Consider the following 13840-nt stretch of genomic DNA (forward strand, 5'->3'; position numbering starts at 1 on the left):
TGCTTCTTTAGCTTTTTAACATAGATTAGAATACAAAAGTTCTAATGCCAAATTTGTGAGAGGAAATTTCAACATCTGTGGTTTGTTACCTTAACAACGGTTATAATGCTTTTTTTTTTTTTACGTCTACTATAAACCTACAGCCAGTCATCCAAGAGTTCATGAATAGTTTAACAAAGGAAGGGCAGAGCTATTGAGTAATACAGGCTCATTAATTGTGTACTTGCCAGGAAGATCTAGCCTTAAATCATTAATGCAGGCAACATTTCCCTGTTAAGCCATCAAAAAGAAGTAGGAGCACTTTTTGATTCTACTGTCTGAAAAAATATAATAATAATAATGACGTTTCTGGTTCTTTTGCTTTTGTTTGTAATTGGAACCGCAGAGACACAGGTATTTTGTATAAATACTTACTATTAAGGCGTGATGTTTATTTCAAAAGATAAGATAGATGTTGGAAACTTGAAAGTTTTTCAGGGATCTTTATAATATTTTTTTATTTCTTCCCTCAGAAGAGCAGGACTTTCTAAGTGCTTCACATGCACTTAAATATTACCATGATGGTACCCTATGATAGACAATTTTTTTTTTACAGATTTTTTTTTTTACTGTTAATTTTGTTGTTTTTTAATATTGTATGTTATTCAAGTCTTATAGTAGGTAACTTAAATACAATTACAAAATGCTATATTGCAGCAAACATATTTGATGTAGTGTTTTTATTGCTGTAATGTGTATTATGTCATGTCACCTTATATAATGTTTAAAATTGTATTATCTGTTTGTACTTATCTTGGCAAAAGACTTATATGGATTAATTTGATATTTTAGGCTGATTTTTCTAGCGTTACTCCTGGAACAACATATGATGTGACAGTTTCTTCAGTTTCTTCTTCAGCATACAGTTCACCAGTCAGTAGAACAGTGACAACTAACGTAACCTGTGAGTTAATTATGACATCACATTTTGCCCATTCCTGGTAAATAATTGCTTGATTTGCTGCTTAAAATATATACAATATTTCTTTATAGGTTACAGTCAGTAATGGGTTTGAACCTGGTAGTGCTATTTTTGCATGAAAATATTAGTCAGTTATTTGTTGTCTTTAAACCATCATCATGTATACCTGAGTGGTCTAGAAGAAAATTGAAGTTCCTCTAAAAGTTGCTTTTAAGAAGAATCTGGTTATGATTAAAAGTTTTATTAATCCTAATGGATAGTTATGGAAGTATTTGCTCTTATTTGTATATTATGTATTTTACACATTTCAAACTATACATATAGACATCTTCATTTGATATGATTCATTTTAAAAAGTATACTAGTAGCAAACACATTTCCTAAAACAGTGGCACAGATTTCTTTGTAGTTTTAGGTGAAGAATCCTGAAACTGAGCAAGCTATAAAAATATCTCTTAAAACTGGAAAAATATCTGGCATCAAACTCTATTTTGTCTGTGAAGATTTTGAGCATTCCATTTTTTACATTCTTATAAAAGAATGTTCCTGGTGTTCCAAAAAAGCATTTAATCAGCTTTTGAAATACTGTTCTAGGGAGAAAAAAGCTCCATATTTACAAGCATATTAGTCTTTAGGCACTTCAGAAGTCTATGCTGAAAAATGCTTTATTTGTATGCATTAACTATGAAGATATATGAATTGTTATCTGATAATTTAGTTGAAGAATGTTCTTTTTGCAGATCCAGGACCCCCGGTTTTCCTTGCCGGTGAAAAAGTAGGATCTGCAGGAATTCTGCTCTCTTGGAATGTACCCCCACATCCAAATGGGAGGATTATATCCTATATTGTTAAATATAAGGAGGTCTGCCCATGGATGCAAACAACTTATACCCAAGTAACAACAAAACCAGATAGTTTGGAAGTTCTTCTCACCAGTCTTAACCCTGGAACAACTTATGAAATTAAGGTAACAATATTAATGACATAGCTTTTGTACTTCAAAATCTAGGTGTATTATACAATATCTGAGATTACAGTAAAAGAATATGAAAGTATTTTAGGCACATATAGTACTCTCCTAACCAGCCTACTAATTACTTGTAAGTTGTGTAGTAAAACACACTGCCCAGTTCTTTTTATTTACCACAGTACTTCTCTTTAATTACAGCAACCGTTAAAATAATTATCATCTCAAAGTGCACTAAAATGTGATTTCTTCTTTTAACATCCTGTTTGACATAACATATTATGTGGAACAGTAACTCAGAGGTAAATGTTCAAAAATATCAAAAGTGGGAGAAGAGCTGTGTGGAGGACAAATTCTGTTTTGTAAGAATTTTGAGGTTTAAAATTCTGGCTTTGTTCTGAATCAGAAAAACCCACAAAACTTCTGAATTCTCTACAGAGGAAAATTAAAAATAAAAATGGTTTGGGGTTGATGAAAATGTTTTGTTTTGACAAAAATCAAAGCATATACTTTCCATTTTTACTTTAAACATTGTATTATGATGAATATAGAATGTACATAATATAAAATAAAATATTTCAAAATGAAAAATTGAAATGCTTCCTTCTGAAAATGTTGTAATCTGACATTGTTGGCACTTGATTTTTTCCAGTTGTCTTTCAAAACAATATTCTGGCAAAATTGACCTGATGGAATATGGCTCTGTCAAAATTTCTGTGACGGAGAGAAGTCCCATTTTCAATAGTGACTTAGGCACTGAATTTCACTGGGACTCAGGCTGCTAAGTCAGTTGGGTTCTTTTGAAAACTTTACCCCAATTTTTTTTAGCCATAATGAATTACTTTGTGATATATTCCAAAATGGAAGTTAACTTCATTACTCTTCTATTTCCTTGCTGTTAAAATTGTGTGCTTGCTTTCTGGATTTGTGCTGATAATCAATAAAAGCATTTCCAAAGGTACAGTATATGCAGGCTGAGTATATTGAGATCAAGCATTCTTTTGATTTTGATATGTTTTCAAAAAACCTTCTTTAACTTCTCAGTAGTGAATGACTAGAGGTGAAATGGCCAGAAATTATATACAATTCTCTTGCCAACATTTGTGGCAAGAGGAAAATGCTCATTTTTGTGAGGAGGCTTTTTTGAGCAAATAAGAAGTTAGACTTGTATGCCTTCATGTGCTGCAATTTCACACAGAATCAGGGCTGTATAAATATCTTATAATTTCAGGTTGTGAGTAACACAGTGCACAAATTTCCTTTCAGAATTTGTACTCGCACATTATACAGTAAAAAATTGAAATATGGCTTATTTAATTATGCCTAGCATTGTGTGAAAGCTCCTTTTGTGAATCTTGGTACTGATGACCACATGGATAAAAGTCAGTATATGTATGGTACAGAAAAGCAAAAGTTCAGCTATTAATAGAGAATATACCATTTTCTTAGGCCCTAACCAGGGAAAACTGCCCTGACAAAGTTGAACAGGTAGGGGTGGAGTTTCAATATAAAATTCCAAACAGCATAATAAATTTTAATCTGTTCTATTCATTATTATTATTAAAATTCTTGCACATTCCATTTCCTACTTACTACATGTAACTTGCCTAGGAAAATTGCAAAATGCTATTTTTTTCTTCGCCCTGAGCTTTAATGGTCCTATCTTCTACTTCAGTGGTTCTCATCAACCTTTTTGCGCTCAGGACCCATTTGTAAATGTTTATGGCCTGTTGTGACCCAGAAAATAGTCTGGGGGTGGAGATCTTGAGGTGGTTTTGGTCAGATCCTCCCCCCTGGGGACTTGGGTCCTGCCCGCACTCACCTCACAGTGGTAGTTCCTGAAGCTCCTGTACTGTGGGGCTGACTGGGCTTGGCTCTATGCTCTGGGCGTTGCAACCTCTGGATTTACAGTACTGCTCAGGTTTGGACTTGCCCCCCTGTCTGGACCAAATTTGTGTGATTGGACTTGTGACCTGGCTCATGGGGTTGCAGTGCCACTCACTCAAATTTGGCCTGCCCATACTCCCATCATCATGATGACTGGGCTATACCTGAGTAGTGCTTAGACCAGAGGTTGCAGTGCCTGGAGCAGGGAGGTGAACCCAGCCAGCCCCGTGGGCCAGGAGCCACAGGAACTGCCGCATGACCCTTTGAAACATTCTGGTGACCCAATTTGGGTTTGGGATTTGTTGTGGGGAGACAACAAATCTGTTGGCGTTCCCTAATAGAAGTAGGTGTTATGGGCAAACTGAGTGTTCTTCATTTACTGTTACCAGAAATTTTGTCAGCTAGCTTAGAGATTTTTCATATTTGTTATAATAAAGTTGCAGTCTTGTCAGCCATTCAGATGGTGAGTCCATACTGTTGCATGAGAATGGCTGAGAGATCCATATGCTTCTAAAACGAAAATGTACATGAATGTGTAAAGAGCCTTTTTTGAGTGAATATCATTGGTTGAGAATTATTGTATTTAATATTTATCCATTAAAAGTTCAGTGTAAATTAAACAATTGCAGCTGAAAAAAGGAAAATTCATTTGTATAATTGTCATTCAACATGTACAGCTTATACTATATATATGCATGGCTATTGACACTGTATATTATGTGAACTCTCTAATGTGACTGTTTTGGTTTATTGTAGGTTGCTGCTGAGAACAGTGCTGGCATTGGAGTATTTAGTGATCCTTTTCTCTTTCAAACTGCAGAAAGTGGTAATTTCAGTAAAGCTTCCATCAGTCCAATTTATTCTTATAAATTGTCTCTGAATTTTTCTTTTAAAGTAATAGAATCAAAAATTCAGATACACTGAGGAGCAAATCCTGATCTTTTCACTGTGGCTACAGAGGGACTCACGTGCAGTGGAAATGGTGCCATTTTGCCATGCCTGGCAGAGGCAGGATTTAGGGTGCCCTGGTGCATGCGATTCCCATTCATTATGTGCTGTGAATCCCAGCTCTGCAAGGGCTCCACACATCTCCCTATGCAGATGGGTTGGAGGAAATCAAGACAGGGATAGCTGATCAGATACTAAATAAACCCACCAGCCATTGCCCACTGCAGTAGAGTCAGGAATAGCCCCCTTGCACCAAGCCCAGCTTCTAACAAATATAATACACAATGTTTCTTACTGTGTTTGCCTCTTAATGCTGACACCAAAAGCTCAGTTATAATGCATACCTGAAATTAGAATCTGACTGAGAACATCTGACATTTTACTAATTTTTCATAACATTCTAAGTCTATGATTATTATTAATTTATATTATGGGGTCCTTATCCTACAAACACTGTGGTAGAAATTCATCTCTGTGCTGAGAGCTAGCACAAGGCTCATTTTGAGAGCTTAGGTGCGATTTAAGTGGTGATATATCTTTTGCTAGTCCTTTGCAAAGGGTGAATTTCACTCTCTGTGCATGGAATTCCCATTAATTTCAGCAGAAGTTTTCTGCATACTGAGTGCTGAGCACCCCAGCACCCACTGAAGTCAGTGGAAGATGCTAAGCACTTTGTGGTTTGATTCTTAAGGATGGAACATTTAAATGTTCTTAGATAATTTATCATCTAGGAAACCCCCCCATAAATGAGAACTTTCTAAATGGAGCGGTACAAAACTGCTGCTTTTCCTTTTGCAAATAATTGCATGCAAACATAATATTGTAATTAGTGTACTGTATTTAAGTTTAACAGAGGGCAAAGATACACCATTTTGCCCTATAAAGGCATTACTGCTTCTCAGAAATTGTTTGCACAATTCTACTTACATATGATTCATTTAAAATAGAAATCCTCAGTATAGTTCTAGCTGAAATGATGAAGAAAAGAAAGCTTTTTATCAAGCAACTGCATTTGTAATTTTGGTTCTCTTTAAGTATCACAGCTCTGAGAGTTAAAAAAACAACATCATAATTACCACCACTAAGAGGATAATAACTTGTTATATTTTTATACCTAAAATATGAAAGTTTATTTTGGATATAAATTGTTTGAATAGTTAAAGACTTGCTGTTGCAAGTTTTTGATTCATGAATACTAATCACGACAGGAGACATTGTCTGGAAAGGAGTAGTATGGAGAGGTAGAAAGAAAATCCAGAAATAAAGCCCCTATTCAACAAAGCACTTAAGCAGGAGGCTTGGAGGACCTGTCCCTTATTAGTTATGGGAGATTTTCTATAATGTTGAATATGAATATATTTATTTAAATAACTCATTTTTCAACACAATATAGCAATATTTTAGTTTATGCAATCTGGATCTGAACCTTTGGTATGGCATTTCAGATAGTCTTCTGTACTTCTGGATGTTTACTTGACTCACTCAAGAACTTGAACCTTTTGAGGTCCTGTTTGAGTCTAGATAAGGATATGCAATATTCCATTTCCTTACAGTGCGAACTGATTTGCTGACCCAATGGACACATCAAACTGTTATTGATACAAAGAAAATTATTTCTTGGTAAATACCATCCTGTATTGGGAAATGATTAATCAAACAAATACAGAAAATATAGTATAAATTCAAATATTAAGGGAACCGTTTTTAATTTACCAAAATGTTGAGGTTTCCCAGTCAGTATTTTTCATTATTATTCTCTGAAGTAGAATGGTTCAATTTACTAGTTTAGATTAATCTATTTTAAAATTTAAATTAAAAGTAATTTTATAAGGATAATTCATCAGGAGGGATGAAATCACACTTTTAAAAACTACCTTCTGCCTCCGAGCACTGATTTTCCATTTGACTGGTTATACTGCACACTTACCTATCCCCCCAAAAGACACACATCCCCAAATCTCTCAAACCAGTTCATTCAGTTGCAGCAGTTTGCCGGATCTCAGTTGCAGAAGCAATTGCTGGATTTGGGTTTTTTTTTTCAGAAAAAACAGTTTTTCAATTAGAAAATGCTGATTCATGAAAGTGGCAGTTTCAATATAACTTTTGTTGAGAAGGTTTCGTGGTTAGGGCACTCACCTAAGATACAAGATTGCTGGGAGACCCAATTCAAGTCCATGCTTTCCCTGATCCAGAAAAGGGAGTTGACCCCACTTCTCCCACATCCTGGGGGAGGGCCATAACCAATAGGTTATTCTGTCAAGCTCTCCTTTGGAGCTGTTCCACTTTGTATAAATAATTATTCATTGGTGTAGCGAGGGAGCCCAGGTGTCCCAGATTTCAAGTGAGTGACCTAACCACTGGACAATAGAGTCAATCTCTTTGTGGCCCAAAGAATGTTGAATTATTTATACAAAGTGGAACAGCTCCAATAGGAGAGATTGAGAAAGGGAGGCAGACTCTGTTGCCTAGTGTAAAGTTTTATCATTTGAGAGCTAGAAATAGAAACAATATGGAAGTATCTTTTTCCAGTCCTTTGAAATTCATTGGACTGGAAGAATCTTTTAGGTTATGTTAACAGAGTGAGTGGCAGCAACTCCCAGAGCCTGGATTACCATACCATTGTGGTATGGTACTAAAAATAGCTGTGTCAACATAGTGGTTTGGGCTGGAGCTCAGGCTCGGCAACCCAGGGAAGGAGTGGGTTTCAGAGTCTAAACTCCAGACCAAGCTGCAACGTTTACACAGCTCTTTTTAGTACCATAGCGCAAGCCCCATAAGCCCAACTCTTTTATGTAGATGTACCCCAAAGGGACAGAGGAAATATATTCAATATTTTGCTAATAGGGACGATCCTTCCTTAATAACCATTGACAAAAATGTTTTTATGAGAGCACTAGTACAAATTTATATTTTAAAAAGAAAAATAACCAACCACCATACTTGGAGAGAGCAATACAACTTTTAAAATCTGAAAATTGCCTCTGAGATACTGTGATGATGAATGACTTTAATGCCTGGAAATAAGAACTAGAGAAAGCAGCCATAACACAGGAATCAGTAAGAAAGAGGAATAAAGAAGGATTAATTGAATTTTGAAAGTCATTTCAGATTAGAAATGTTACTTCTGAAATACACATACTGCTACAAAGAATTGTATGCATTACTGGTTTTGTTTTGTTTCTTAGCTCCAGGTAAAGTGGTGAATCTCACAGTTGAGGCCTTAAATTATTCGGCTGTAAATCTGATATGGTTTCTGCCTCAACAACCAAATGGAAAGATAACCAGTTTCAAGATTAGTGTGAAACATGCAAGAAGTGGAACTATAGTGAAAGATGTTTCTGTTAAAGTGGAGGACATCCTATCTGGGAGGCTACCAGAATGTAATGTAAGTGTTAAAAACAATTTAATTAGAGATGGAGTCAAGGGATGAAATGTGGTTCCACATTTGTTTTTTGAACACCCCCAAAATCTGGGGGCCTGTGGGATATGGTTCAGGTCCGTTTCTAATTTTATAATTGGTTGTAGGTCTAGGTTCTGCAAACTGACGTACTGGGTACAGACAGATCTTTGTCTGAGCTAGAGTTGGTCAAATTTTTTCTGACAGAACAGTTTTCCAGTGAAAAATGCAGTTTGGTCAAAATTAAAATGATTCACAGAAACTTGTTGTTTCTGATAATCTTTGATATAAAAATATTGAAATTGATTGGATTCTCATTTTGTTTGGAGGTTTAAAAGTTTAATTTTGACTTTATTATTATTATTAAATATACATTTTTTATTTATTCTCAAGTCAAAATTAAACTTTTAAACATTAGCTAAACAGAATGAAAATCTAAACAATTTCAATATTTATTTCATTTCAACATATATATATATATATAAAATGTTTACTCATTACTGAAACATACATATATAAGTTCAAACAAAACGATAAAGTCAAAATGCATTTTTTGACATTTATTGAAATGTTTCTAAATTTCCAAATTGAAATCTTTTGGATTTTCAGTTACACAAAAAATTTAAAGTTTCAAACTTTTTGTTTTGATTTGGAATGAAAACGTGTCTGAATTTTGGAATTTCCGGTGGGTCAGAAATTCCATTTTCCAATAGAGATCTAGTCTGGGCAAAGTTCCTGTGACTTCAAGGACTCCACGTGGCCTGAGTTGGAATTTGCCTAGGATGAATACTTTGATCTTGTGAGAAGTACCATTTATGACTCCATATTGTCAGGACCTTCGGTTCATATTTTATCTGAATGAGGATTTCCAGCATTACAGAGCCTCCTAACATCAAAATGAGTTAGTCTGGTACCATTTCAGAAGGAAGAGTGCCACCTACTAAATCACTAGCACCATTTATTGCAGCATCTCGGTTTTTCTTGACATTCTCTTATATAGCTGCTGATCAGGTTCAACCTTTTCTAGCTGATCAGCTCTATTTGGATTTAGAGTATAGTAGAACGTTACTAATTTGTGCCAATTACTGGGAGACTCATGGAACAGAATGGTTGAATACTGGAAACCAAATCTGGCAATGTTTCATCAACACCAGAGTTTTGGTTCTATTCAGCCATATTTGATACTGTTAGTATTTGTTAATTTGTGATGTAGAATCAGGCCTGAAGGAGTGGAATGAGCTGCATCACCTGCGCTGTTAATGATGCCATCAGAAGAAAGACGATAACCTGCATTTACACGGTGACAAGTGAAAGAAAAACTAATTTTCAACTATTTTGTTTTAAAGATGCAGTGTTTGTAATTTTTGTGTCTACACATTTACCATTGTTGATCTGGCATGACAGTTTTTAAATTTAGTTTATTATTATCAGCTTTTTCAGATTACTTTTTTGGTGTTGTGAAAATCAAATTATTTGAGCTTTCTCGAGTTACTAACCTTTTTGCATCCAATTTTTCTCTTGAATGCAAGCTGAAGGCTTTCATTGATTTTTGGCCTTAGGGTTTGTAGGTAACTTATCCTACTAGTTAATATTTTAAAATATCCACATTTTATAGCTATATAAAGAGGTATGATATTGCAAAGACCTATAGTTCAGCAGTGATTGATGCAAAATGGCTAAGTTATAGGTTTAACTTTTCATGGTTCATATTTAATCTTTCTAGGAAAACAGTGAATCATTTTTGTGGAGTACTACCACCCCTTCAACTACTTTTGGCAAATCTACATTTCCTTCACGGGCTATGTTTACACCAAGTACAGTAGCACCTAGTCAAATGAGCTCTGTCTGGAATGAACCTATTAGTTTTGTTGTGACTCATCTTAGACCATACACCACTTATCTTTTTGAAGTCTCTGCCGTTACCACTGAAGCAGGTTATATTGACAGCACAATTGTCAGGACACCAGAAGCAGGTATGTTTTGCTTTCAGAGAAAAAAATTTTAACTACAGAGAAAAATCAACATGTTAAATTCTGAGATTTAGTTTAAAATATAAACCAAAGGGATTCCAGGTTATATTGCAGGATGCTTTAGACTGTGATTCTGTCTTCAGCTAGATCTCAGACTGTGTTTCAATACATACATTATTTGTTTTATAGTTCCTGGTATGCTTAATCAGTTGCACCAGATGAGAGCAATAGAATGTGTACATACAGTATACAATATAATTTAGAAAAGAGTGTAGATGGGAGTTGAGTTTCTGTGGGAAACAGAGTAAAGCAAAGTATGATTATCTGAAAGAGAAGGGAAATACTGTAGGTTCTTAATTCTATGAAAACCTGAGGATAGCACAAAGCACAACAGAAGTGTAGTTCATGGCATGAAGCTGTAGGAGAACTTGGACTAGGAAAAGGTGGGTAAAGATGGCAGACTTAGTATTTCAAAGGGTGGACAGTGTAGTAGTGTACATGGGTCTGTGTGCTATGATGCTTGTTGCCAGGATGAAATACAAACGTGTAAATAAGCTCATGTTAAGAAGTGGTAAAGAGCCATCCGTACCTGAGCCAAACCCTGCTTAGCATCTCTGGTAAAGCTCTCTCCTCACCACTTCTGAGAGCTGGGTGTAATTTGTCCTGTTTTTCATCTGCATCACACTGAGTGCTGGGATTCCAAAAAGGAGACTCAGCACCTCTGAGGAGGTGTTCAGCATGTCCCAGGCAGGCCCAAAGCTCAAAATCTAATTCTTAGTTCTCACATAAGTTCTGCCACTACTTCTGCACTCCTGTAGTTCAGGAGTGTCCACAACTTCCCACAGCCAGTCAATCATATTTCCCTGCAGCTATAGAGAAACAATGTGGAAGAGAGAGAAACACCTTTCCCAATGTTCCCCTGTCAGGATCCACAGCTTGAAAGGCAGTCCTAGAGCCAGCCATTGAATCCCAGGACTCTCAATACACTGCAAGTGATCTGTCACCAGGGGCTCAGGGTTGGAAACCAAGATTGCCTGCTAACTGGCACGTTGCCGAAGACTGTTCATCAGTTGGACAGTGCAGCAATCTTTTATCTAGCACTGTTTAGCAGTTCTGGGCTCTTCTTTCCTATGTCAGAATTCATACTGAATTGCAGATGAAAAGAGGTCTGACTCTTTCCTAATATTGTATAGGATTGAAAGAGGATGGGGACAGGTGTTCTTAAGGTGGACGGGGGGGCTTTTGGCTAAGGGTGCTAAACCCCACTTGGTTTTACAGCTCAGTGGTTTGAGCATTGGCCTGCTAAACCCAGGGTTGTGAGTTCAGTCCTGGGGAGGGTGGGGCGTGGCATTTAGGGATATGGAGCAAAAATCTGTCTGGGGATTGGTCCTGCTTTGAGCAGGGGGTTGGACTAGATGACCTCCTGAGGTCCCTTCCAACCCTGATATTCTATGATTCTATATTTGAATGGTTTTGTTACAGATAAAGAACCCTAAATATCTACTTCTGACCGGGATAAATAAAGTTCTGTGTAGTTCCTAGTCTGATTCAGAGCTGTCATCCAACTTTCTCTCAGGTTTTCAAACTGTTAATGTTCTAGGACAGGTGTATTGGCCATAAGCAAAGCTCAAGTAAAAGGGCTTTGCTCTGCAAAAGAATATCAGGGGTGAAAGGATAGAATCCTCAGTCCCAGCTGATCCAGGATGTCTGTGCAACTTGGTTGAAGCTGTTACTGTAAGATCTGGAGGAGCAGGGCCGGCTCCAGCATTTTTGCTGCCCCAAGTGGCGAAGAAATTTTTAAAAAAGCCACCATCAGCGGCTTTTCGGCAGCTGCTGTACTGCCGCCACTGCTTCATTCTTCGGCGGTAGGTCCTTCTGGGACCTGCCGCCAAATTGCTGCCGAAGACCCAGACGTGTTGCCCCTTTGCGTTGGCCGCCCCAAGCACCTGCTTGCTGCGCTGGTGCCTGGAGCCGGCCCTGTGGAGGAGGAACTAGTAGATGGCATTCTGTTCCCCTAAGCAGAGTTTGGCTAGTGGATCTCTGATGTGCACAGGTCCACTGACCACATCTAGGGCCAGCCCAAATTACTTAATCCTCACTGAGCTTCAGAGGCCCAGTGTGGCACACAAGTTGAGGATTCTTAGGACATAGGGTCTCTGTTGGTTTTACTCTCCTATGCATCCAAAAATGCTGCTGTGGGGCCTTACATGCATGTGTAAGGCATGCCAGGATTTTGTTTCCAGGCTGAAGTGAGTGCTGATTGTGGGTTTTTCCTGGGGACATTATAGATAAATGAACTTTTTTCCTCATGATTTTTCTTCTCTGATGTTTGATTTAGCTTTAATAGAAATTTGTACAAACATTTTGAATTTTTCCAAATACAAGAAAGCTAAAGCTTGTATTGAACTATGCAGATTATAGTGCAAATCTAATATTATAACTTCAGTCTGAGTATTTAAAAACAATGTTTATACATGCAAGTGCCTGGATATACCGTTTATTTTTTGCAAGGGATTTTGGTTTAGGAGTGCTGCTTTGCATTGATTGCAAAGAGCCTGGCCCTCTCATCCAGACATTGAAACCCTCCCCCACCCCACAACTGACTCATGGTTACCCTCAAAGTTACCAGAACTTTTTCACATTCCCCATCATCAAGCAAAATAATGCCACCTCCCTCAAGCTACTGAAATCCCCACCTCCTACTCCAGTGCCTTGACCCTCCCACCTTAGCACGTGATGCCACCCAAACTGCCTGTCAACTGCCAAATTCTCCTGCTTTCTTTTAGGATCAAATGCTGAGTAGCTGGGGTAGGCTCTGCAGAGAAGTGTGGTTTGAGGGTGAGGAATCTGCAGCCTAAGTAGCTTCCTGTGACATGCAGCAGGCTGGAGCACTGTGAATCCTTTGGCTCTGCGCTACTCTCTTTCAGTCATCCCTACATGCCTCTTCTAAATCCTGCTCCCCTCCAACATGCACTGTGAAACTACATTAATTTGCTGCCACAGGATCTCCTGTGGCCACAGAGGCAAAGGTGACCACATGACTCCTAATGACAAGTACTCCACCTTGGACTCATTCCCAGCTGCTGAAACCATTCAAGTCCCCTCCTGGCTGACTCATCCCAGCTCTGCTGAACCCCTTCCCCATCCTTCGCAGTGACAGGGCTCTTCTTGCTTACAGTGCTATTTGAGAATCCATTTCCTTTTTTGTTTTGCTACTCATTTATGGGTTTAAAATTTTTGGACATAACTGTATTATAATTAAAAGTAATTACCAGTGTCTTGTGCAAGATCCAGCACTTGCATATTTTGTCACTGTGGATGGTATCAAGTGGAATCAAATAATACTTCTATGAGTTATGTGACAGGATTTGACCCTGAAAAAGAATTGCAGCGTCTCTTGATTCCTTGTAAACCCTGACATTTAAGAAGAATGTGTGAGTGTAGTGATATCATTAGAGTTGGCAAGATTACTTTATCATTCTTGGTTATCTTCACTGAGTAGCACCTAAGAAATTCTTCAGGATTGACAGTAGCTCTCTTTTCTTTCATTGGCAGCTGTTCTTATTTTGACAACTAGCTCAATAGGAGACAGTTGTCTTTTTGCTTCTATGATTGACATTGTTTTGAATAATACCATTTTTCCTCAGGTTTGTTCCAAAAAAACGGAGGTGTTTGAGCTGTACGCAAACAGCAAAATGGCTGGGATATTG

General features: G+C 37.5%; 1 protein-coding gene across 1 annotated transcript in view; it reads left to right on the forward strand.

The window, feature by feature from the left end:
* The first annotated feature begins 339 nt into the window (after positions 1–339).
* Positions 340–13840, forward strand: part of PTPRQ (protein tyrosine phosphatase receptor type Q) — a 149542-nt gene continuing 136041 nt past the window's right edge. The window contains exons 1-6 of the mRNA XM_032806315.2: positions 340–393; positions 832–943; positions 1702–1928; positions 4572–4641; positions 7949–8148; positions 9884–10133. Of these exons, the coding sequence (XP_032662206.1) occupies positions 340–393; positions 832–943; positions 1702–1928; positions 4572–4641; positions 7949–8148; positions 9884–10133 (913 nt within the window). The remainder of the gene's footprint in view (positions 394–831; positions 944–1701; positions 1929–4571; positions 4642–7948; positions 8149–9883; positions 10134–13840) is intronic.

Source organism: Chelonoidis abingdonii, chromosome 1, assembly GCF_003597395.2.
Source record: "Chelonoidis abingdonii isolate Lonesome George chromosome 1, CheloAbing_2.0, whole genome shotgun sequence".
In the NCBI taxonomy this organism is placed as follows: domain Eukaryota; kingdom Metazoa; phylum Chordata; order Testudines; family Testudinidae; genus Chelonoidis; species Chelonoidis abingdonii.